Raw genomic sequence first — 26,858 nt, forward strand, 5'->3', positions numbered from 1 at the left:
AAGAAAAAATTACTTAAAATAATAAATTATAATTAAAAATATAATATAAAGAATATTATTTGGAAAAAAGGAACGATGGTGACTTTTTTTCCTCTCACGGGAAAGGAAACTAGGTTGCCATATATTAAGAAGTTTGCCAAGTGAAGTATTCTTGGCGCAAACTGACAAAAAAGTGCCAACATAAATTTGTGAATTTCTCTGTAAATTTCGCTCCAAATTTTACAAAATTTCATATTTAGGCGTAATTTGAGTCGCAGAATCGAAATATGTAAAAAAATTGGTATGTTATTTCAGAAAAAGTCCGATTTTGTGTCAAAATACCTATGTTAGAATAGTGCTATATATAAATCTAATATATATCCTAAGTCGCGCTTTCGAGACATGAAGAACGCAATTTGAATTTTGTCAATCGGCCCAGTAGATTGGGAGATATAGGACTGTCCCATTTTTTTTTTGAGCAGTGTACATCTTTCTATATTATATGTGTATATTTTCTTGTTGTTGATTACATTATCTTACCTATTAGTAATCGAAAAGACATACACTTTATTCGTAATCGATCCTCTAATGGCATAAAGAAAGATTGTAAACGTTAAATAAAGAAGTTATGAACAAATTACAACAATCCGTTAAAAATAAATTTTTAATAACTATATATTATTCATTAGTATTTATCATTAGCGGCTAATGTTCCCTCTAGTGTTTTTATCACTAGTGTAAACTTTGTTTAAAAAGTCTTTGTTACTTTCAGCAGTATCGAAAAATTCACTGCAATTTAGTTGACTATTAATTTTGCAGCTTAGTAAAGCTTTTAGTGTCGATTCAGCCATTTTACCTCTTTCTTCAAATCATTTTTTTATGGTGCTTATAATTGACAATATTCTTTTGATTGCTGCCAGTGTGTCTCGCATGGTTGAAAATGTATTCAGTCATTTAAATGGCACTGTGCAATGAAATATGTTTTTCTTTGAAATGATAAAAATTTGTATCCATTTATTTTATTTATTTATTTAAACAATTTTTATTATTCTAAATTTCAAATTTAGCTGACGAAACCTTTTGAAATCATTAACTCATCAAAAACGTGATGCATATTTATTGTATAATTTGTAACAGTTTAATTAATTTTTTTATTTTAAAAAATAGAATTAGAATTATATTTTTTCAAAATGACTAGAATTAGAATATATGTCAAAAACGAAGAAGTACCGGAGCCAGGCTCCAGCACAATTTAAAGCTCTGCTAAGAAGCCAAGTTCGGCAAAAACCACAAGAGAATAACAGTTTGGTTGAAAGTACCAGTATATCCTCTACAAATCCCTGGCCAAGATTTGTTATTTGAGAGGGTACAGTAGCATCATATAACCTTAAAAAAAAAAAAAAAAGTTTATGCCAACTGTCTTGCGTTTACCTGGCCTACATTGCTTTGTTCTGCGCAAGCCCTGAACCTCGATTTTTCCGATTAAAATTATCAAAAAAAGCAGTGCATGGTATTATTGAACATATGGTATCTATAAGAGGCTCTATTAACAACAATGGTAACTGACAATTAATATCAAATGCAACATACGTATTGTTCACATTATAAATGTGGATCTTCCTAGCACAATATTCTGAAACAGTTTGCAGACTGAATTAGTCACACACTTTAAATATTTCAATTGCATGTTACTCTGATTCATTATAGTTGAAGGCGATATCAGAGGAGCTAAGAGATGAATGTTTATTCGCCCCCACCCCGGAATTCGAGAGACCTCGATGACAAATACAGCACAGACCACTAAAATTCCCTGACACTGTACGTGAAATTATGACTCTTGTAGTTTCAAGTGGAGGCATTACTGAACAAATTACTGCTCCTGCAATGTAGAAGCGTGTTGTATTGCATCTCATAACAGCTTGAAGACTGCGACTTACACACACATGAATTTCTAACTTTTGCATGATTCGACATATTAGTTATTGACAAAAGTAATACTGGCAGTATTATTTTCTGCGAGTGATAGTGGCATTAACAGACAGAAATTCAGAAAATAACTACTATACATAGGAGAGGGAAATGTGATACATTCACTTCATAACTTTTGTTTATCTGGTGAACTTCATAAAGGATAATAAAAATAATTGTTTTATTTGTTAATAAATTAAACAAACACAAATAAGAAATAAATTATAGATGTTTCATCTTTTTGTTTAATATATGAAACTAAATTGAATTACTTTTTTTTCCCTATCAGAATTATATAATGGTTAAATTAATAATAAATTACCTTTTTTCACATATATTAATTACACTATTATATGTATTAAATTGAATAAAATGAAAACTACTACTAATTGATAATACAAATTGAATTAGCTTTCTGCAGTTTTAATCAACCACAACAATTTTCTGCAGCTGACAGAAAACTGTTTTCTGTAGGTAGAGAATTATCCCTGGAAGTAGCACTTTATGGCATTAAATGCAAGAGGTTTAATAAATAAAAAACAGCTAAAGAAACAAGAAATTTCTTTATTGTTAAAGTACATTTCATTAAAAGAGATCAACAAGAATAAAAACAACCATCATCAAAGCAACAGGTTGTTCACTGCTACAAAAAGTCATGAATATGCATGATGGTATTTTGTAACAACATAACTGCATTAAATTCATCCTAGATCTAGTAATTGTTAAAAATATGGCTTTTCCATATTAAATGAAATACTTTCTATTTATATATCAACACAGAATAAATTTTATTCCTAAAATAAACTTCCCTTTGTACATAAAATCTATAATAGAAATAAGCATATATAAATTTAATGTAAATAAATAGGGGATAGAAAACAATTTTGTTCTTTCCTTATTAAATGGCACTGAAAAATTTATTTTTGATTAAAGGGAAACAAAAGGACGTTTATAAAGATAAACGTGTTAAGAAATAAAATAGTTTTATATACATAAAATTATACACCATGCTAAATATCAGCTCGTGAAAAATTTGTTTCTTTTTGCATAGTTTTTTGCCTTTGTCTGAATACATTTAGCATTCATTATTTCTGGGTAAAACAAAAATTATTTACAAAATTTGCTTTTTAATAGCACATCCTAGTAAAACAAACACTGAAAATTTTGATTGTCAGCATAATACACCTTCCCCAGAAATTCACACTTTTAATACACTTCAACAACTACAAAAATTGACAAAACATTATTATACTACATAATAACTGAATACATTACTTCTTAATGTGTATCCTTCATTTAAAATCTAAAATGTACATGAAAAACAAGATCAGGAGATTCTGACAGATCATGACATACTATAAAATCAATGAAACTCCAATAGCAAGATGAAAAATGAAAAACTTTCTATTGATAAAAACAGGCACAAAGTAAATAAGTGAAAAATTACAAAACTAATAACATTTTAATAATGATTCCTGTTGGTTGACTCTTAGATTCTTGTAATTTCTCAATTTATATTTTAATTAAAATGAAAAATTAAATTGAATTAAATTATTAAGTGGTAAACATAAATGTTACTAATTTAGAACTTTACCATTAAATCAACAAGATGATTATTTTTGTATGAAAATCAAAAGAAAATACAAGTAAAATATTACAAGTGAAATAATTATACTAAACAAGAAAGTGTAACAACAATTAAATGTATATATAGCAAAAGCAGTTTTGTTAATATAACTTTTATATATTGTAAAGGAAGCTAAACACCAACATTTTACATAAGTTGATATATATATATGAACATACATATAATAAATCAGACAATTAAAAAACAACTTAAGACTGGTGCATTTAAATAATAAACTAAGCTGCCATTGTAAGATAGGAACAATACGATTTTTCTGATTAATAACAGCATTCTCTAACAAATCTTGACTTCATAAGAAACATGATAAATGATACTTTTACTTGCTTTATAAGAAAATTTACATACTTTCCATGAAGTATATTTTACAGCAAATATTTTAATATTACAAAGATACAGGACAAAAGTATGATACACTTTTTCAAATCATACGAATGTACTAAAACAATTAACTTGCACAAATTAAGATTACTCTGGACAAGCATATGCAAAATTCTCTTGTGCTGTTATTTAAATTTAGCAAAGTAATGAATGCTCATAATCACTGAAAACAAAGCCGACTTATTTTTTAGGATACCGTCTAACATCTTTATTTCATAGAAAATGTAAAAGAACAATGAAAAAGATACATTCTAGATTTAAGTGGAATGCATGCAATTAAAAATTTCTAAACAAATTCTTATAAACATGATAACAGTCTTAAAATTTTAGCTTAAATTACAATAATTTTGTTACATAAATATTTGAAAATAATATTTAATTCCTACATTATTAAAATGTATTAAATTTTTCCTTGCACTAATTTAGCAATATTTTTTAATGTTTTGAAAAATAAAAAATATAATATCTCGAAAGGAGAAGTATGGCACTATATTAAAACAACTCAATTATTATATTTTATAGAGAACTGAATTTACGGCAAAAAGAAGCACAATTTAAATATATACAGATATATGAAAATATTATTTACGTGCAGTTTATCATACAGGTTTGCACTACTTTAAACATACTATAGCCCTTTTTATTAATACCATTAAAAGTTCCAACAATACATTTATTTTATGTTCAGGTACAGGGCTGCTGATTATTGTAATCACTGCTTTCTTCTCAGACACTTAAAGTGATCACAAGGAAGCTTAAAAGCATTTCACTTGAAAATTGCTATTTTAATTGAATTATCTTATTTAACACTACCATTACTTGGATTATCTTTTAGGCCAAAATATAGCCAATTAAGCGGAATTTTTTTTCAACATATATTTTTAGAAAATTTTCCAATAAATAGTTTTTACAGTAATTCTGATGACAATCAGTGAAGATACTAAAATAACAAAAAGCATCAAAATGAGTTTACTTCTATTTAAGGTTACATAAAAAAGAGTGTACACTTATAATTAAGAAGCTATTTTTAGTCTAACTTAAAAAATGGAAATTTAAATGAGCATTGTATAAGTCTTTTGTAAATACCAGGACTGAACAGGTAAAAAAGAACTACAGCAAAAATGTCAATCCTTAATAAAATATTGGTGTTAATGCATTAATGTGATTAGATACATTTAACCTTATTAAAGGCACTGAATAAATAAATTTTTACATTACTTAAAAATATCACACAGTGCTCTATACTTGAGTTATCAGTTATTTATTATTAATCTAACTTACAGAACATGATCACTTTAAATGGCACTCACAGTAATTATACATAAAAAATCTACTTATTTTCTGTACGAAATCACAATCTTATATAATACAAAAACGCACCTAATATTCTGAATAGAAATGCTAAGAAAAAAGTTTATATAAACAATGTCTTGTGACACAATGAATGATGAAGCATTTCACACTAGCTGAACTTCCAGCATTGTTTAAAGAAGTCTCAGATGTCTTACATTCCAACTTTTATTAAATTCATTATAACAGTAGACAGGACAAAATAAATCCACTAGTGATAATTGAAAACCCAGCAGAAAATAAAAATATATGACACAACCTTGTATATATATATAGATTTTTGAGCGTCACTAAAAGCACAGTCTTATAAAACACTGAAGTTGTAACAGAGTTCCCAGGCAGAAAGCTGGCTATTGGCTGAAGGAGAAACAAAAAGTAATAGCATAGGTCCTCAAGCAAAAAGCTTTTCAAAACAAGGGTGACAATAAGGCTTGTCATTCTGTTCTTTGAATGTGCCTTTGTTAAGCTGTTTCAAACAAAAAGAGCAGACAAAATGTTCAGGGTGAAACTTTCGGGACATGGCAGTGACACAACGACCGCTGATGGGTTTATGACATCCAGCACACAAGGATCCTCGCTTAGCATGGTAATGAAGCTCACAATAAGGTTGACCATCAAGATCGAAGAAACTTCCACCATTGAAAGGCTGGCGGCAATCCTGTGATTAATGATGAAAACATATTATTGCTCATTTTCAAATTTATGTGCTATAACTAAATAACTAATTATCCATTCAGAAATTAATACTTAGGAAAACATGCAGTATTGCTATTAGAAACAGAAAAAATGCAAATTCATTTGATTAAAATCACATTTTATTCAGTATAAATCCTAACATTATTTTTTCCAGTATGTGACAGAAAATATTTCAGTGACAGCTGAATTTTTTTAATATTTTTTGAGAATCTTTCTCTATCAAAACAAATGTAAAGGAAAGAGGATTATTTCTAGAGTTAACACAGATAAATTCTAAGTATGGAACACTAAAGTCTCTCCAGAAAATTAAAACCTCTTCCTATGGGCTATCACAGATATGTCCCACACATTTACTGCATTTGACCATCTAAGTGGTATGATCAGCTTTATCCAGTCTAGAGATTTTTTAAATCACTTCTTATATATTAGTTTCCAGTTGAAAATATTTTGCTTTCTTATTTTCTTTAATGATCTAAACATAATTTTAATGAACAGAAGTAAAACAGAGACTAAAATTAGCAATTATAATAATTCAGCTAATCAATGTTGTTTAAAATACAAGTCTTCATGAGCAGATACAAAATGCCATGCTTCTCTGAAGGCTAAAAAAAGTTCAAGAAAATTTTACTCCACTAAGAAGACTAAAGATCTACTTCTTAAAGCTGGATGGAAAGAGAGAGATCCAACTGTCCAGTTTCTCTTCATGAAAAATTAATCTTTGCATGCCACTAGAAAAAGCCCTATTCATGGTCACTATGAATTTTTACAAATGTTCAGGTCCACTGAAATTGCAATGATCAGATTCCTTTTTAAGGTACGCTCTTGCTGAATATCAATAAAAATATTCTTTTAAAAGTTTTGAGTTAAAATGTTTATTCATTTTAACTGAAAGATGAAAACAGTGTATGTATTCAAGTTTATGAATCTCAAATACTTTTCAGAATTTAAATTTTCCATCCTTAATTTTTTTTTACTTAATGTTATGCTATAATAATACCATGAGCAATTCCCAAAATCCTTTCATAAATGTCAGTTATGATGAAGACACACATTCCTTTTCTTAATTCCTAAAATCTTCCAACATGTTAAAAATTAATTTTTTTAAATACTTTTGTCATAAAGTTGGACTTTCTAAAATTAAAATAAAACACATCATGCTAATAATTAAGAACAGATAAACATTAATACATAATTATGTTCACATTATATTTATATACATAATTAATGATACAACATTATGCACATTACATCATTACATATAATATATACATATATGTGCGTGTTCAGATTTTCCAACATGAAAACAATCCATACGTGTGCTTCAGATTTATCAGTCATTTATTAACAGCTTTCATCTGGCCCCCCTCCAAATCTGCTTATATAATACTTGGAGACGCTCATTTAATATACATAGCTATGTAACAGTTAAAAAAGCACACATACTGCATAATATTTAAATTATTTTAAATAAGCAAGCACAGAGAACAGCAGTGTATCTTCCCCCCCAAAAAAAGCATATTACTAAAATTGCATTTAATCTCTTCATTGCAGCATATCATACATGATATTCTTCAACTTTCCTCTGTGGGCTCACCATGTCAAATGTTACATGGGGTGAAGTGTTACTGATTGCCTACCATAAATGTTCTGCTTCATCATATCAAATATGATATTTGATATGATGAAGCAGAACATTTTATTTGAAATTTTAAATGCACAACAATGATGTGAAATTTAGCTCAACAGAATGTCTAGATGTTAACCTTGTTATTATGCAGATTTATTCTATGTATGTGAAATGAAAGATGCTTGTAACATATTTTCAAAACTTAGAAATCTTTCACACCATGCACGCTACTTAAAAGTTTTATATATAAGTATAGCAATAAGATATAATAGGCACTGATATTTATTAAATTTGCTTCTTCATTATTATGTGAAAATAGTTTTGAAAGGTAAATAAAAACATCATTACTAATACTGCACAGTAACTTAATTTTTAATGCTTGACATTTGCTGCAGTTTATCATGCTCTAATTAGAATCTTATAGGAGTATAGAATCACCATCATAGAGAAATGGGACTGCTCCAATTATAATATTTTTACCTTCTTAATAAAGCATTTTTTTTTCTAAATTTTTCCTTTAGTATTCCTTTCATTAATGTTTAATTTATTTTAAAGAATATTATAAAAAATATTACTCTTTTAAATATTTCATAGGCTAATTAGTTTCATTATTTTTTGCGTGCGCGCAGGTGCAGAATACGTTTTCGCCTTCGCGTTTAATGTATAACGGATGGTGTAAGCTAAAATGATCTAATTATCTATTTCAGTTAATGTTAATGATTGTGTTGTTTCTTTATTTTCAAATTGGATCCCACTTATTACTTTTTGCAGACTTTTAGTGCAATTTTATAAAAGTAAACTTGAACTTTCGATTATGTCAAATAGAATTTACGATGCTGGAATTTCCAAAGGATCTACAAAACGAAAGTATGTTTCCATGTCCATCAAACAAAAAGTGGAATTGCTGCAAAAATTAGATAAAGGCATACCTGTCTCAAAGTTATGCAAGGAATATAACATTGGAAAGTGAACTGTATATGACATAAGCAAAAAGAAAAAGGAACTTTTTGATTTTTTTGTGGATTCCAACACCCCACTTGCAATGAGTAACAGAAAAAGGGTTCGTTATGCTAAAAGTGACGATCATGACAGAGTGATGATTGAATGGGTCAGACAGTGTCGCAGCGAGGGCGTGCCATTGACGGGTCCAATGGTAATGGCTCAAGCCAAAATATTTCATGAAGAAATGAACTTAAACGGAGAGTGCACATATTCAACAGGTTGGTTAACAAAATTTAAAAATCGCCATGGTATAAGACAATTAAAAATTTCTGGTGAAAAATCTTCAGCTGATACTGAAGCTGCTGAACAATTTGCAGATGAATTCATCGAATTCATTACTAGTGAACAATTATGTGCAGAACAAATTTACAATGCTGATGAAACTGGTCTTTTCTGGCAATATGTACCGCGAAATACCTTGGCAACCTCTACAGAAAAGGCTCCAACTGGTGTCAAAGATTCCAAAGCGAGACTAACAATTTTAGCCTGTGCAAATGCTGCAGGAACGCACAAGTGCAAACTTTTCGTAATCGGAAAACATGCACGACTCGACCGTTTAAAGGAGTAACGATTTTCCCTGTTATATATCGCGCAAATAAAAGAGCATGGATGACACAAGTGTTGATGAATGATTGGTTTGAAAATCATTTTATACCCGAGGATATTTGAATTCAGTTGGTTTACCTGATAACTGTTCGGCGCATACCTCACTTAAAGTTTTAATGAAAGATAATGTATCTGTGTTATTCTTCCCTTCAAATTGTACGTCTATCATTCAGCCTATGGATATGGGAATAGTGCACGCGCTGAAATGTAAATATGAAACAACATTTTTAAAATCTATGTTAAATTTCTTGAACAGTGGCAAGACTATTCAAGAACTTTTGAAATTTTTTAGCATAAAATCTGCCGTGTGGAGCATCGCAAGATCGTGGGAGGATGTGTCTTCAAGTACGTTAAAAAATGCTTGGCATAATTTATGGCCATCTACCATATTTCATGGTGAGGAGGATGAAGACGATAGCGGCGAATTTGAAGGTTTTCGGACATCGCAAACTAAAGGTGAAAATTTTCAGTTATTGGATTTTGTAAAGAAATGTGGAGAAGCGGTAATAAATGAAGATGATATAAGAGAAGTTTTTCATTGTGACGACAATGCACCAATCATCAATCAATTAACGGACAGCGAAATATGTAGTATGGTTCTAGATCCAGAAAATATCGCTTCCGATAGTGAAGAAAGTGACACAGATGTTACCGAAAATGAAACAATTTCGATTGACAAATTAGTCGATATTCTCGACACCGCAATTATAGGACTTGAACAGCGGAACTTTGTAACTGAACAAGAAATTATGTCTGTTTATAGAATTAAAGAGAAAGTATTATCACATAAAACGAAACAACTTAAACAACTAACATTGATAGAAATGTTTAATAAAGTAAACAAATAAATATTAAGCTTTTTTTTTTGTAAATTTTGTACCCTTTAGATCATAATTGTTCTTTATTTCATAAATTACGGTTTCATATTTTTAATTTTAGAATTTCTGCATGCCATCTTACGAGATTTAAACTGATGATCTATAATCAGGAAAAATCGATAATCCGGAATCGCCGAAGTCCCGACGAGTCTGGATTAACGACTTTTGACTGTATCTTTAATTACTGAAAATAAAACTTTTAAAAATGAGAAAACACATATAATTAGAGCACACACCTAACAATAGGAAGTTTTAATAATTTGGTTGAAATCAGGGATCACAATTTTCTGGCAGTAAATACTATGCTTAATTTTGCTTGCTTTTAATACAAATTCGGATAGTGTATAGTATTACATACATTATTTCTTACATTAATTCCAATTTACTGGAGAAGATGAAAATGTGAAAACTGCAAGCTTAAGGAACTTTTAAAGCTGAGATTTAAAATTATATAGAAAAGTAATGGAAATAAAGCAGTTAATAATAATAGAAACAATAGTCATACATGGTGAAGTGTTATACAAAGTGTCGAATGAAAATAAAGTAAATCTTTAACACTGGAAATCATTAACATAGCATATTTAAGTTCTTGCTTGGACTTTAAACTGATTAATTTCATATTACTATTGATTTCACAAACTCTACTCTTACATTCATTGCTAGAAAGTTTTTACTTTATGTGAAGGTTTGCTAAGAGGAATCATTATAGTAATTTAAACTGCTTCCACAATTAAGACACAATAATAATTTAAAATTTAAAATAGCCAAAGTAAAAAATGAGGAGCATGATAAATCTTGCTATAATTATTTTATCCTAAGAACTCTACTTTTTTGTACTTTTTGGTGAAAAGAGATCATTCTGTACATGGGAAGCACAACACTAATGTGTCTTGTATTATGTATAACATGCAATGCATAATTTTTGAATTTTTAATTTGCACTATTCTATTAGCTATAAATTGTACTTTTAATCATTACTTCTGTATTTTAAATTCCATTTTTAATTATTTTCTTTAATATATATGTTAATAAGGTTTACCGAGTTACGATAAATATCCATGATTCAGTGATCCTTTAACTAAATAAAAGTGGTAGAATGCATACTAAATGAATATCCTTTAGTCTCCACAGCTACAAATGCATCATCTACTTAGGATGTTAGTTTTAATTTTTTTCTCCATTCATACCATGCAACTACAACAGCAGCCATACATCATGCTTTTTAGTAGTAAAGTGTAGTTGAGTAATCATGATTTCATATTACAATGGTAATATGCAACACATTTCCTTTTCACTTTAAAACTGTTAGGATTAAAATTCTAATTTTATTACATATATGATGTATGCCCAAGGCAACAGAATATGCTAATAATACTATTGACACTAATAATACAATAAAACACAAACTTATTTCAATTAACTGAGAAATCAATACATGTGTGGATAAATATCTAAACATGATGCTTAATTAGTGGTTAAAATAGTGTTATTGATGATGTATACATCTAAAACCAAACGAGTTAAATCCAAATGCCACACATGCTGATAGAAGAGACTTCTCACTTTTGCTTTTTTTTTTTTGTCAAGCACCATTCACGCCTCACTTTTTTCTTGCTATATAATGGCAGTGAGAATAATGAATACTTCACATTGCATTTCATAATTCAAACATACATTTTACATAATCAATGCATTTAAATCAAAAACAGTATACCATAGAACATGAGTTTTATGTAGCAGTTAATGCTGATAAGCAATTAGCTAAGAACTTAGCATTTCATGAAATACACAGTGCATCTACAAAGTTTTAGGACTATTTTCTTTTACACAAATTGCAGCAAACTTTCCAAATGGTAGCGGACAGATATCTTTATTATGACATCTCACAACTTGCTTTTCCTAAAACCTGTTTGCTTATGAACCAAACTTTCTATGCAGTTAATCGTTTGCCTTGTTTGAGCCAGTCGAACATTAATGAACATGTACTGTCATGGATTTGAAAGATGAGTATGGAATAGCAATAAAGTTATGGACACAAATCCTAATTTTTTTAAGCAAATGGTGGTTGATGATGAAACATGATGCTTTACTAATGATCCTGAGAGAGAATGGCAATCAACTGCTGAGAATGGAGATCTCTGTGGCCACAGAAACTTCAGTTTAGAAATCTCAAGTAAAGGCCATGTTGGTGAAATTTATAATTAAATGTAACAGGCAGACTTCTGAAAAAAAAAAAAATTACCATTCTTTTCCAACAAACAGTTTTCAACCCACGAAAAGGTCGATTTTTAATCAAATCCTTATTCAGATTTGGAACCTGCAGATTACTTTCTATTCTTTAAAATGAAGGTCAAAGATCATTATTTTAATAGCATCAAAGAGATTCACAAATCCACAAGCACAGACATAAACAGTATTTCAAAAAATAAGTTAAGGAAGCAATCGCATGAAAGTGCACAGCATTGTAAAAACTTAAAAAGATTATAGTACAATCACTTCATTTAATTTTGAATTTTGTATGACATTTGCCCTAAAAATTGTAGATGCCCTATGTACATCAATTTGAACCCATAATTATTTAAACATTCAGAGCATTTACAGATTACTGTTTCAACTGCTATATTAATAAGCCACAAACGTTATTAGATAACAAAAAATAGTGTACTGTATCTAGAAAAGCAATAAAATATCACCAAAATCAAAAAGCCGCTTTTCATATATACAAAAAACATGATGCCATATCCAAAACAAACAAATAAAAAAATTATACATTTAGTTAATTTCATCGGAATGTCATGCCTGAATTTCATCTATTAGCTTTTAAAAGCCAATGCCTGACTTCATTTTATTATTATAAACTATTATTTTATGTATTTATTTTATTCTATTTTTACTATTTGTCAGAAAAGACAGACCTAATTTTAGAACACTATACTCCGCTTTATTGTAAGCCAATTTTCTTTCTTTTACATCAAATACTTAAAAAAATGTTTAAGTTTCAACCGTAGAGAAAACGATAAACCTTGACAGGCACAGGCACTTTGCTCAGTCGTATTGATGCTGGCAACAGAAAGTAGAGAGCATATTGTGACACACAGAATCTATATCTTTAAAACTGTTTAGGGTAATTTTAAGTAATTTTTTTATGGCATACAGCTACCATTTCTGCTGCTGTTGTTACAATAGCAACAGACACAATCCAGCAAGCACACATACATAGTAAGAGGTATATCATTTTGCTATTTACAGGGCTATCAACGTCCCAAAACTTTTTAGACTAAAACTATGCCAACTCGGGTCTTTTTTTTTTTTTTTTTTTTTTTTTTTTTTTTTATTATCTTGTATTTGACTTAAGTTACTACACTAAGAAGAAACTGGCACAATCAAAAGCATTCTTAGGCTCATATATAAGATATAATGACCGAATCTGTATCTTTGTATTTTTATAACGCCAATGGATTCCCATGTATAGTCTTGGAAAAAGTTAACCTACCTGCCATACATTCTTCTAGTATATTACTAAAACAAATTATAAATAACTTTTATGAGTGACTAAACATAAGCAGATAACTGATAATTTTTCTGGAACAATATCTAATCCTTTCTTATGTTGCAAAAACATACTATATCAACTAGCCAAAACATTAAAGTATCAATGAATAATACAAATTTGTGAACGTGCAATCAATGAACAGCATGTGTCCAGGTCAGCTTCAGTCGTCACTTTCAAGTTGCCGATTTATCTCATTTCACTACATACTATAATATTATAATTAGACTTTTTGGTAACAGCAATTCTGAAACAGCAGTGCTTCAAACTACCCATGCTATGCAATAGTTAGTATCTATCAAAGAAAATAGATGCCACTTTTAGTAACAGACAACATATTAGCTGGCCATGCCTGCCATTACCACTGTCTTGTTTTGTTCACAGTAGGAAATATATTACCGCTGGCATTACTTACAATTTCAATTGTGATAAAGGACTTAATTTGCAGTAATGTATAATAAACTAATATAAAATTCATAACAACTGACTGGTTGTTGTTTTTGTTTTGTCCATATTACATGGAACAATGGTTGCCAGAGCCTACTCCGAAGAGAGGTTGGACTTTAGTGGTACAATAATTTACATAATGAAGATATAACTCTTGGATATAACTTTCTAGATTTAGTCATATGCTTATATCCACAGGCACTCATCGTTTATAAATGCCTACAATGGACATATAATCGATACGAGGCTCCTGGTAACTACAGAACACTGTATATTTCACTTAATCATGAATTCTTCTTAGATGGATGTATTTGGAACTCATCCATGCAAAGACAAAAACTGAATGACAGCAGAAAAAAGGTAGAAAGCATTATGGTTTTTATGGGCCCATAATCCACACAGAAAAAATTATATATCTCAATGCCATAGCTGATTAGATATGTTTTTAATGGTGAATGCACACCGGAGCAAATAGTGTCTTTCAAGATGACATTATTCTACTGTTAAGAAGGCTAAGGTGGTTTTGAGAAGACAGAAAAATTCCCTTTATTAACATAATAAAAATGTCAGGAGTTAAAATGGTTTCATAATTAAAAAAAAGGGTGGTATTTTCAGTTACAGCCACAATATCAAATATCAAGAAAAACATTGTAGGCATTTACAAATGTATGCACGTATGCATATATATATGTACATACATACATGCATATGTACACATATGGGCATTTTGATCCTAGCCTCAGAATACCTATAATAGTATTACTAAACGTATCAATAAATCTATGCTTTGTAAGGTGAAGCAATGAAAACACTTATGTTAGGTAGATTATGTTATTGTTTTGGCCAGTTAGCATGTGACCAGAAATACACTAGATATCATTAATTATAGAAAATTCACAAAAATGATGATTACTAAAAAATGTTACATGTAGAATTTAATGCAACTGGCCCACAGTATGCAACATATAATAAGGCATAAAATAAGATGAAAAGAAATTACCAGACAATTATATGGTGTTATAGAAATTAGCATATGTATAAAATGAACAAATTGGATGTGTTAATTTGGTACAGAAAAACTACCTTCAATATGGAGTATGATCTCCCTTAAAAGCAATACAACATATAAAGCGATGTGTGATAATGTCAGTTATGGTCTATGAGTTCCATAGGAAGTGAGAGCTGTTGTTCTTGCAAAGCAGTTGCAAGGGTCTGAAGAGGAGGAACTGAAAGCAGCTACATGTCTCTTTAAAGCATCCCAAACATGCACGATAGTATTCAAGTCTGATGATCGAGCTGGCCATTTCATGCACCGAAACATTTGCTGCTGAAGATAATCATCCACGATACGAGCCCTATGCAGTCTCTAGCATTGTCATTCTGTAGCAGGAAATTATCACCTACTGCTTTGGCATAAGGGCATACTTAAGCATCAAGAATGTCATCTCCATACAGTAAAGGTCAGTTCGACACCAACGTTTCGACGCGTGGTCAATTTGACACGAGGTCGTTTCAACGCGGGGTCAGTTCGACGCCATACTTTTTTGCTTTTGTTTTGACGCCATACTTTTCGTATTTTTATTTATTTTTAGAATAAGTTTGCATCATCATTCAAATAAATTTGGGGTCATCATCATTTGGTGTTTCACACCCCACATTATGAGAATTCGTAGAAGGTCTCAGGCGTGTTCAAAAATCAATTGATCAATGTTATGAACAATTTGTACGTGGAGATGAACTGCCGCACAAGCGAATAGATATCTGTGAGCTGATATGAAAATTAAAGTAATAGTTGAAGATTTTGAAAATCGAGAAATAATGGAATACCTGAAAGGTGTGGCGCATAATTTTGCAATGGATTAGTATAATAACAGTTCTGTGATGTAATCTTATTTATCTTTACTCTTATTTATGTGTAATACATTTACTATAATGCATGTATGATAAAATAATGTCTATGCAATCACATCAGAATTTTATGAAACAATGAATTCAATGGCATATATTTATAGTGCGAAAACTCAATAATAGTTTAAATAATGATTTCCATTTAAGTTAATAATAATACAATCAATTTAGAGCAAAAACAGTGCATTTACTATATAAAGAATTACTATTTTTTTTTAATATTGCAAAAAATGCCATGGAAAGTGTAGCAAAGATATAATTTTAGAAAAAAAGCGGGGAAATAAATAAAAAGCATTTGTATTTCCTTACACCACCTTGAGATATTAAAAAATGTTAGAAAAGGAACACAAGAAACTAGAATATTTTAACAGAACATTTTTAAAATAAATCTTAGAATTGATACCTTAGAATAACAGAAAGAATATTATTTCATGAGCATGGAATAATCTTCAGTGCCACAAGAAAACTTCACTGTGCTTTTGAATAGTAATACTTTCAGTATAATTATTATTAATAGCACATATTTTTAACAGCCGGTAAAAAATCACTTGGTCAAGTGCTGTTTTTATAAATATTGAAATCTAAAATTAAATCATAATTTAGATTAAATTTAAATAATATTTAGATTCTGCATTTAAAAATCCCACTGAATTTGTTTAGTATTTAATTATTTATGAGACAAAATGTTTATGAAGCTCTTTATAAACTGCAGAGACTTGATAACTTCAGACCTTATTATGCAATTGTCTCCAATAAAACACAGTTCAGCTTCTTTTTAGCAACAGATCAAAGATTCTGCCTACCAAGAATCAGACGCATTGCTTACAGGCTTCAAACAAAGTAACAGCAACATGGTTGGAAGGATACATATACACCTTGCACAAAAGAAAATGGGACAGTTCTATATCTCTCGTTCAACTGGACCAATTGTTGAAATTTAACTTAGGTTTCCCATGTCTCGAAAGCGTGACTTAGGATATATATTAGATTATATGTAGCATTGTTCTAACATAAGTATTTTTGACACAAAATCAAGCTTTCTCTGAAATAACATACCATTTTTTTTCCATGTTTCGATTCTACGACTCGAATCGTGCCAAGTGTCATGTTTTGCAAAAATTGCATGAGTAGTTCTTAAAATATTAGCTCTCAAAATTTAGCTGCTCCATGTTAATTGAATTTGGTACATATTTATTAATATCTCTTTTTTTATTAAACTTATTTGATTTTTCCTTTCACATTTTGAAGTTTACGTTCATTCCAATGAAAAAAAGGAAAGGAAAATAGATTGCTATAAATTACGAAGTTTGCCAAATGAATTATTCTTGGCACAAACTGAAAAAATAGGTGCCAAGATAAATTTTTAAATTCCTCTATAAATTTCGCACCAAAAATTACAAAATTTAATATCTAGTCTAATTTGTATAATCGAAATATGGAAAAAAATTAGTATGTTATTTCAGAAAAAGTCAGATTTTGTGTCAAAATACCTATGTTAGAATAGTGCTATATATATATATATATACATATCTAATTTATATTCTAACATGCGCTTTTGAGACATGGAAAACACAAGTTAAATTTTGACAATCGGTTCAATAATATGGGAGATATAGAAACTGTCCCATTTTCTTTTGTGCAAGGTGCACATGTGTCCACACTAGCAGGTAATTGAATAGTGTTAGACAAAGCTTGTGTAATTGTATTGCAATCACTACAGCCTATATGCTCACTTCCTGTTGAGTTGGGGAACCTCCAGCATTTTTATAAAAACTTAAAGAGAGAATAATAATCAAAGTGGCCCATGACAAAAATGTACAAGAAGTTTACTCAAAGTCTATGGCAATGATATATTACCATACTGTAAGTTGAAGATAGGTTAATGCATTTTGTCCGATTCAGAATTTTCAATACATTTGGCCTATATTAGTCATCCATTTATTCCTAATGAGGAATGTTGACCCCCTTCACCAGAAATATTGATGAAAACTGAACTCATCAGAGTGTGCAGTATATCCTAATTCCAACCATATTTCCACCAATTATCTATACAGTAGGATCCTTGATTACTGTGATAAACAGAAATTTCTCACTGGTGGCAATAGATAATTTCTGTACATTTAGCAAAAGGTGCATGACTTAGGTGATGTACCAAAGGGGTGTTTTTTTAAAGTTTAATAAAATATTTGTGTTGCCTAAGCTGCCACTACTTTATTTACAATCCTCACGTAAATGTTAGGTACATGAAATGGACAAAAAATGTGAAGATATTTAAACAAACAATTGCCAGAAATAATACAGAAATACTTTATGAACATTTGAAATTTCTTTCAATTTTCATGGCTTTAATATTTTAAAATTCAAACAATGAAACTTCAAAACTTACTATAGAAAAATTTGTACCAACTACTAATATGTATGAAGTTGATTAACCTTAAAACACAGATATATAACCAGACAAAATACAAGATGAATTTGCTTACCCGACATGCAAAACAACCAGGATGCCATTGGCTATTCATAGCAGAAATATAATTTTCTGTGATAGGACGATTGCATCCAGCACATTTCAGTGCAAACATCTCCAAATAATCGTCACGGCAATATGGTTTACCATCCTTTTCATGGAAGCCTTCTTCTCCAAACTGCTTACCACACTGAGTACAGAAGAAATGTTCTGGGTGCCACGTCTTTTCTAACGCTGTGATACATTTCTATAACAGAAACAATATGTTATATCTGATATCAAGCTTCAATAGTTTATTATTCATGAAAAATAAAAGTTTAATTCTAACAATAGCCAACAGTTTATTAAATACTAGTTTTAAGATCTTAATATAGTATATAAGCTAAAAACATTAAGAGAATTTTTAAAAAATAATTTAAATGTACATAAAGCACATGATGTAATGATATAAGAAGTTTATTTCATTTCACATTTTAAATCCCAAAACAATTTATCAACTAGGAATATTCAATATTAAAAAGGCTTAGATTATTAATTCAGTAAGCTCAGATACTTCTGTTAAATTGCCTCTCACAATTGTAGATTAAAAAAAAAAAAAACACAATTTCTATCTGCTTTAATTAAAAAATAACCAATTCGCTGAAGAATCCTTACTTTGTACTCTTATGTTTTGGTGGTGGGGAAGAAATTTTTAACAGTAATGACTTTTTTTAATTTTACAATAATATTCATAGTATCACTTTTTCAAAAAAGGAGTGATTGTAAAGTTACTCTACCCTTGTCAAGCAGCATATAACAACAAATCATACCATACTTGAAAATAATAAACTGTAGATAATCTGCAGCTTATAGTAATTGATGATGTTTATTAAAATTATTATTAAAAAACTTGGAGTAATTATTAATTCTCCCAGAATTAATGCTGAGAATCTAAGTAACAAATAAATAATAAATGCAGGTATTTTTAATTACTTTTTTATTTTTTAATACTGTAACAGTAAATACAAAAACTAAGTAAGATGAGGAATATGATTATACAATTTTAAAAATATATCAATGCTTATTTTTCTCATTATGCTTCAACAAGTCCCTTAAAATTGCATAATATGATTAAAATTTATATGGATGCAATTCTTTTACACCACTGAAAGTCTTTTTCACTGTTTTGTCATGACAGTAATTCAGTTTTCAAGTTCATTGACATACAAATTTCAGTTCAATATAACGAATTAAGTTTTAAGTTAAAAGAAAGGCCAAAAAACTTACAATTTTATACCATTTCTCCTTGCTTACCAACATATCCTCACAAAACAAAAAAGGAAAACTGGATACTTATATTTGATTATTTGCAAAAAGTTAATAGTTTATAAAGATACATTATATGGTTACATATTTACATTGAAAATAATTATTTTAATAAAAATTAATTTAAATTATTATTAGCACACACAGCATGCATTGATAAGTTAGCCGATTTATTGATTATGGCATAGTACATGAAGGTTATTTGTCTTAGAAAGGATGTCTTCATTGACCCACAGAACTAGCTTGTTTCATATTACATGCAGTAAAAATAGCGCTTACTGAGAAAATGGCACTATATTCTCTATTTATGCATTTTTCTAAGTGTATATGTAAGTTTTCTATAACAGACTGTAACATGGTTCACAAATTACAAGAGTAGCTATTCAATTTTATTGATAGCTAGCAACACTTTCTTTTTTCCAAGGGGTGCACATTTATTCATAAAGCATTCATTGAGAATGACATAACATTTACTCACCTTATCACTGCAAACATTGCCCAGAGGGAGTGACTGATATTATACCTCAAGGTTGGGGTAGACTACACAAACATTAATGCCTTCTCCAGGATTTGAATCTCAACCCCTTGACATAGAAGGCAGCATTGCTAACTTGCATAGCAAACGGACTGGTGGGTGGTAAATGGTAAATGTGAGAACTTTCTGCCTCATATAAAGTTATATAATCTTAATAAAATTATCTCATTTTATAAGACTGCCCAAAGTGTAATTCTACAACAAAGGTGTAACGGCATTCCATCCCAGACTTTTCATACTTTATTCATATTTAAATGCAGTAAAACTCCAACAATTAATTGAAATCACAATAAATCCAAATAATTAGAAAATATACAAAAATTGGTACTATGCTTTTTTTCTGGAAGAAGGGGGCATATATATATATATTTACTTTGATAAAAGCAAAAGATTTTTATCAAACTTATTTTATTTTAAATCTGACTGCACAGTTAAAAAAGAAAACAGTATTTTTAAGGTATTCATAAATAATATTCCATTTAAAAACATTAGCTAATAATTCATTCTTTCAGGATATTGTGAAGCAGTCTGATCCACATTAAAGGAAAACATATTTAGTCTAGTTAACATTTTGTCAAAAAAATTAAATGCAATCCATGAAAATTCCAGAAGAAAGGAAGCAGTTCAGCATTTGGTTCAAAGAGACAAATTCAGTAACAACTGAAATTTTAAAATTAAATACTGAAGATAGCAATCAGCTGTACCAAGGTTTAAAAGCAACCTAAAGAATTAAATAAGAAATTAATGATAAGATTAATATATATGCCTAAGCATGGAAAGATATTGAATACTGGCTTCATGGGACTCTCTGTATTAATGTATGCAAGACAAAAAGAGTATTTGTTTAACATGAACAAACTGCATGAAATACCTTAAAAATTAATATTCTACTTACTCCCAATATAGCAGCATTACAATAAGCACACTTTGGAGAAAATATGTTGTGATAATCTGTTTCACAATAAGGTACACCATCTCGCTCAAAAAAGTTCTTTGTTCCAAGCTCCTGGTGGCAATGTCCACACACAAAGTGTTCTTTGTGCCAAGTTTTGCCTAAAGCTGTGACAACCTTTCAAAGCCATAGAAAGAAAAAATTAAACAAATCTTTTTTAAAAAGGAAAAAGAATTAAAAAATAAGTTAAGTATAGGAAATTTCTATATATGACCACTTCTATTAACCCTTTGACATGCCATAGTCGCGCCCTGAAACCACCATTTTTCGATTTTCCCCCCTCTTTTTCCTGAAATTTTTGAGTGAAAATCAATTGATTACTGATTAGGTATTAATACTTCATATCGAATGCCTTTTAAAATTTGTTTTCAATGAGACAAAATAACTTCCTTTTATTAATATAAACAACTTTAGTTTCAAAAGTTATTCATCGCACATCATGGTTTCTATCAAAAACAATAAAAAATTGCAATAATTAAACTGCATATATTAAAACAAACCTCTATATGTATGGCATTTGCTATGTGCTTTCAGGGCACGACCACTCCGCCACTAGAGCATTGTGTGTCACAATGCTCACAATCCTCTAGAGGCTTGGTGTCCACGCCTTGAAACCACTGCTCTTCTCAATGGTGTTTGCTTGCTTTTCAAATAGGAATGTTTATTTTTACCTGGATATAGATAAGGAAGGGGCTTTGAAAGCACAGAGTTAATTTACTACTAAACAATACATGCACCTGCCCGGTAAAAAGGTCTTTGTCAAGTGTGTTCTGACCTCAACACACTTGCTCCCCAAGCTAGTATTGTGATTTTATAAATTATTTCCTGTGGTTAAAATTTAATGTAAGTATACTTTGCTATAATTAAAAATAGAAATCGTGAGAGTTTAAATAAAAATTTTAAGTTTTATTTAAATTAAAAATATTTTCTGAATATTTTGTGACAAAATACGAATAAAATAAATATGAATGAGAAACGATCAATCCGTACAAAGCAAAAAAGACCAAGCCCCCCTCCCATTAACATAAAAAAACACAAATTTCATGTGCCAGATGAAAAGAAACTAAATAACACTGAACGAAATTTAGATCCAGGCAGTCTACATTTTGTAGCACAAGGAAGAAACCTCATAGAGCAAGAAACATACAAAAAAAATTGTTTTCTGAAATAAAAAAAAACACAAAAAAAACAAGAGTTTTTTTAATCCTTATTTTACTGAGTTTTTTAATCCATTTATCTAAACATCCTTATTATGTAGGTACTTATATTTCACTGCTATAGAAAAACTACATAAATGTTTATTTTTTAATTTTTACTGACGATTTATGTTGTAAAATATTGTCAACAAATTATACATAATGCAATTCTTACATAATTTTTTTTTAAATTTGTACATTTCGTCATTTATTGGAAACACACAGAAAAAGGTAAGTTTTTTTCCCCCTACTACCTCAGTAAGTTTCAAAGTCCTAGGCGCACGGTGGTTTCACAGTGCGATCACCACTCATAGAACAATGGGTAAGAGTAAATTTTTTAAATTCATATATTATTTGTCTCTAGGATCATAATATTCAATTTCTAGAGTTTTTAGTTAAAAAAATTATAAAAATAATATCATCTGCCAAAGGGTTAATTAATAGCAATAACACACAATGTTATTAATACCTTTACTGCACTACAGCACATATCTGAAAATGTTACAAATGGGTTATATCATTTTTTTTTTCTGAGAGGGGTAGCCCATATTTTCAGGTATTTGTCTGAAAAATACATAGTATCAGAAATGTTGATCTAATTAATTATTTAAAACAGGATATTGAATAATTTTTTATCCATCCTTCTAATGAGAGCAAAAATATTCTAGTCTGATTGTTCTAATGATCTGGCCATTTTGCCTTGATTTCTTCACTTTTGCCTACGCTCTAAAACTGGTCTTACTGGTTCTCGACCTTTTCTTTTCCTTTTTTTTAAAATTTTTTTTATAATACTTTAGTTTTAGTATTTAATATGATTTTACTGTAAATATAGATTTGCTACTAAGTGCAATTATTCCTTTGGTTTAGATAACATTTACATTTTAAAGATTTTTCTTAATTTCTTTACCTGTACATATATATACAAACATATAATAATCTTGGAAGAGAGAGAAATATGGAAAAAAAACAAGCTTGAATTCAGATGTAACAAAATCTCCATACTAAACTCACACCAATGAAAAATTTAATTACAATTACACCAGTTTTTTTTTAAAAAAAAGAAATGGAATTGATGCTGCAATGCTTTCTAGCAAATTGCAGTTAGAAAAGACAGAATACAGTCAAAAGTCGTTAATTCGGACACCCATAATCCGGAATGATCTATAATCCGGACCTCAAAGCTTCAAACTTTCTGCACATGCGTTGCGTTGAAGAATGCGCGTAAGGCCTTTACGGCTGAGAATATGCTTGTGCGCGTGCGCAAAATACGTTTACGAGTGCGCGTTTAATGTATAACGGACGGTAAAAGCTAAGCTAAAATTATTTAATTATCTATTTCAGTTAATGTTGCAGATTTCGTTGTTCCTTAATCTTCGAATTGGATCCGGCTTATTATTTTTTGCAGACTGTTAGAGCAATTTTATAAAAGTAAGCTTGAACTTTCGATTATGTCAAATAGAATTTCTGATATATATTTATTAATATGTAAATGATCTACAAAGCGAAAGTATGTTTTGAAGTTCATTAAACAAAAAGTGGAATTGTTACAAAAAATGGATAAAGGCATATACTTTGTTTATCTAAAGTTTAACGTTTGTTTATCTAAACTTTGTTTATCTTTAATGCCGCGGCGCTGCACAATGAATTGGAAGTTGATCTGTCAGCACTATCCTTATCTTCAGGGCAGATGTTTTTATTTTATTTGGCTTATAATTCCTTATTAAATGTAGTATTTCATCTCGATGTATCCCATCTTTGATATGATTTAAATCAAATTCCTCATCATTATAATTCGCTTCCGATAGCGAAGAAAGTAACAGAGGTTATTGAAAACGAAAAAATTTCAATTGACAAATTAGTCGGTATTCTCGACACAGCAATTATAGGACTTGAACAGTGGAACTTTGTAACTGAACAAGAAATATATTAAATAATAAATAATATTCCCCTATTTCCAAATATTCCCCCTATTTCCAATACTGTACATCTTCATGAGATTGTTTCTCTCTTCCTTGGGTGAAAAACTGGTACATAGCTAGTTACAGATAAATACTGCATATCATATACATTTCAGAAGTCAAACAACAAAAATCAGCATTATATTTTCAAAATTTTCACAGGACTAGTTTCGATGGTTTTACTGAACCACCATCCTCAGCTGCAAAACCGCAAAATGACCGCTGCAAACCACATTTTGCGGTTTTGCAGCTGAGGATGATGGTTCGGTAAAACCACCAAAACTAGTCCTGTGAAAATTTTGAAAATATAACGCTGATTTTTGTTGTTCGACTTTTGAATTAGTATTTATTCGGCGTGTTATTGTGTCTTAATCATATACATATTTTTCTATTTTATCCTTCTTGTTAATTTTATGTATCATTATTTGCATTTTCTGCCAAATTTGTTACTTCATCCAAAATATTACATCTTTAAATATCGTTTAACGAATAGTTAGAATCTAAAGTTTAATGCATGATTTCTATATCTTTATTTCAATAATTTTAAATAGGCTAATCGTCTTACATTTCCCTTAAAACTTTAAATGTTCCATCAAAAATTAAGTTTATAAAGACATATTTAGCATATGAATGAAGTTTCTGTTAGCCCAGTTCTTTTTCCATACAAACATAACTCTGCTTTTTTACTTTTAGGCCTACATGTACAGCCCTGGGCCTTAGCGATGAGTTTTAAGGGCCTTGAAATCATCTCATAATTTTGTAATGATAATGGTGAGATAAATGCCACCACACATCATGAAGTTCAATCCTTGCTGTTAGAGTTGGAACAATATCATACCTATGTTGCATTTAAAAAAAAAAAAAAAAAAGAAAGAAAGAAAGAAAGAAAGAGAGAGACTGAAAAATAATATAGTAAAATACGACTTTGCAAGGGATATCGATTTTGTAAATGCATTTATTATATGTATAATGCACACTTTTAAATTCTGACCATATAAAATCATCCAGATGAGTTCCAGAGATATTTAACAAGAAGGTGAATATTTTATATTTCTGTATAAATGGTAAAGTGATTCATTTAAAATATTTCTACATTTACAATTTCAAAAATTATTTTAACTGAATTTATAAATGTGTAATTGCTAATTATGCAATAACTATAAAATATTGCCTCTAGTAGTTGCATAATATTTAGATCTGCATCATTTTCATGGCTAAATATTGCATAACACTAACACTGCTCGTTGAGTGATTGTTAACCTTTATCTAATAAATGGATATAAAGCCTTTTACACCTATTTTCTAACCTTGATTTTTAGCAATACTTGAGAATTTTAGAGGTAAATAAAGGCAAGAAAATTCAAAACTCAGAATAGTTCTTGGAAATAAGAAGGACAGAATAAAGAGTTATAACTAGTTTATGAAACTTAACTAGCACGCTTTTATAAACTGTAGAGAAGAAAACATACACTTTATATTGCAGATAAGAAAAAAAAAAAAAAAAAAAAAAAAAAAAATGGATATTAAACTGGTATTTTAAATTAACTTTGAAATGAACATGAAAGTTACTTAGTGAAACATAATGACATGGGCAGTTATTTTTACAGACTAAAAGTGTTTATTAAAATTTGAACCACTGCTGTTGCCTCACCCTGCCACTCCCTTTCACTTGCACATAGTAGTTCCCATTTGAAAGTATAGCCATTTGCATAAAATTCAGTTCAGTGTAATAAGCAATAAAATAAAATTTTATTATGCAATTTTTAAAATTTTCCAAATGTTGAGAATTTAATGAAGGGGGGGGGGAAGAAGCTATTTGAGTATATTTTCCTTTTAAAGATATTTAAAGATTTAGTTATATAAAATTAATTCTTTAAAATTTTGAGATTTATGCCCAATTTAATAAAAATTTGTATTTTTAATAATTTATTTCATTCTTATAATTAATTCATTAGCATTCTAAGTTAAATAACCAAATTAATCTTGTAGTACCTTCACAAAATTTTAAAAAAGTCATTTAATTTATAAAGCAATTTTAATTATTCAACCAGAGAGAGAAAACAGTTCTTACATTACACTTTGACTATTTTAGATATCTGGTAAAAATCAAACAATATTTTAAGAAGGAAAAAAAAAAAAAAAAAAATTACAACATGCTTACATGATAAAAACCTTACCTGGCCAACTATGGGCTTATTGCATGCAGTGCAATGACCTTTAGGGCTTGTGTTAACTCCTTGTTTGCTCATGTCAGATTGTAGAGTACCGAGCATAGAATCCAACTGATCTACACCCTTGTTGCTGCCGGTTGGTGATCGGCTCACCTTATGCGGCTTAGCGTACTGTGTTTCAGGTGTCTTGTTTGGCTGAGTATGCTACAAATGTACAAATAAGTTATATTCAGTTGC

General features: G+C 29.6%; 1 protein-coding gene across 5 annotated transcripts in view; it reads right to left on the minus strand.

The window, feature by feature from the left end:
* Positions 1–2,495: 2,495 nt before the first annotated feature.
* The window catches only part of LOC118186072 (leupaxin-like), a 155,796-nt gene continuing 131,433 nt past the window's right edge, over positions 2,496–26,858 (minus strand). For 4 of the 5 annotated variants that reach the window (XM_035356072.2, XM_035356074.2, XM_035356071.2 and 1 more), the window contains exons 6-9: positions 26,628–26,825; positions 21,240–21,413; positions 18,521–18,751; positions 2,496–5,981 (exon numbers count right to left, since the gene is read on the minus strand). In XM_035356072.2, coding sequence (XP_035211963.2) covers positions 5,715–5,981; positions 18,521–18,751; positions 21,240–21,413; positions 26,628–26,825 — 870 coding nt within the window. In that variant the 3' untranslated portion in view covers positions 2,496–5,714. Of the gene's footprint in view, positions 5,982–11,695; positions 11,747–18,520; positions 18,752–21,239; positions 21,414–26,627; positions 26,826–26,858 lie in introns of all 5 variants that reach the window. The other variant, XM_035356077.2, reaches the window with a different exon arrangement.

This window comes from Stegodyphus dumicola, chromosome 8 (assembly GCF_044657685.1).
Source record: "Stegodyphus dumicola isolate Sdum_Otavi_A_Nest chromosome 8, ASM4465768v1".
NCBI lineage: Eukaryota > Metazoa > Arthropoda > Arachnida > Araneae > Eresidae > Stegodyphus > Stegodyphus dumicola.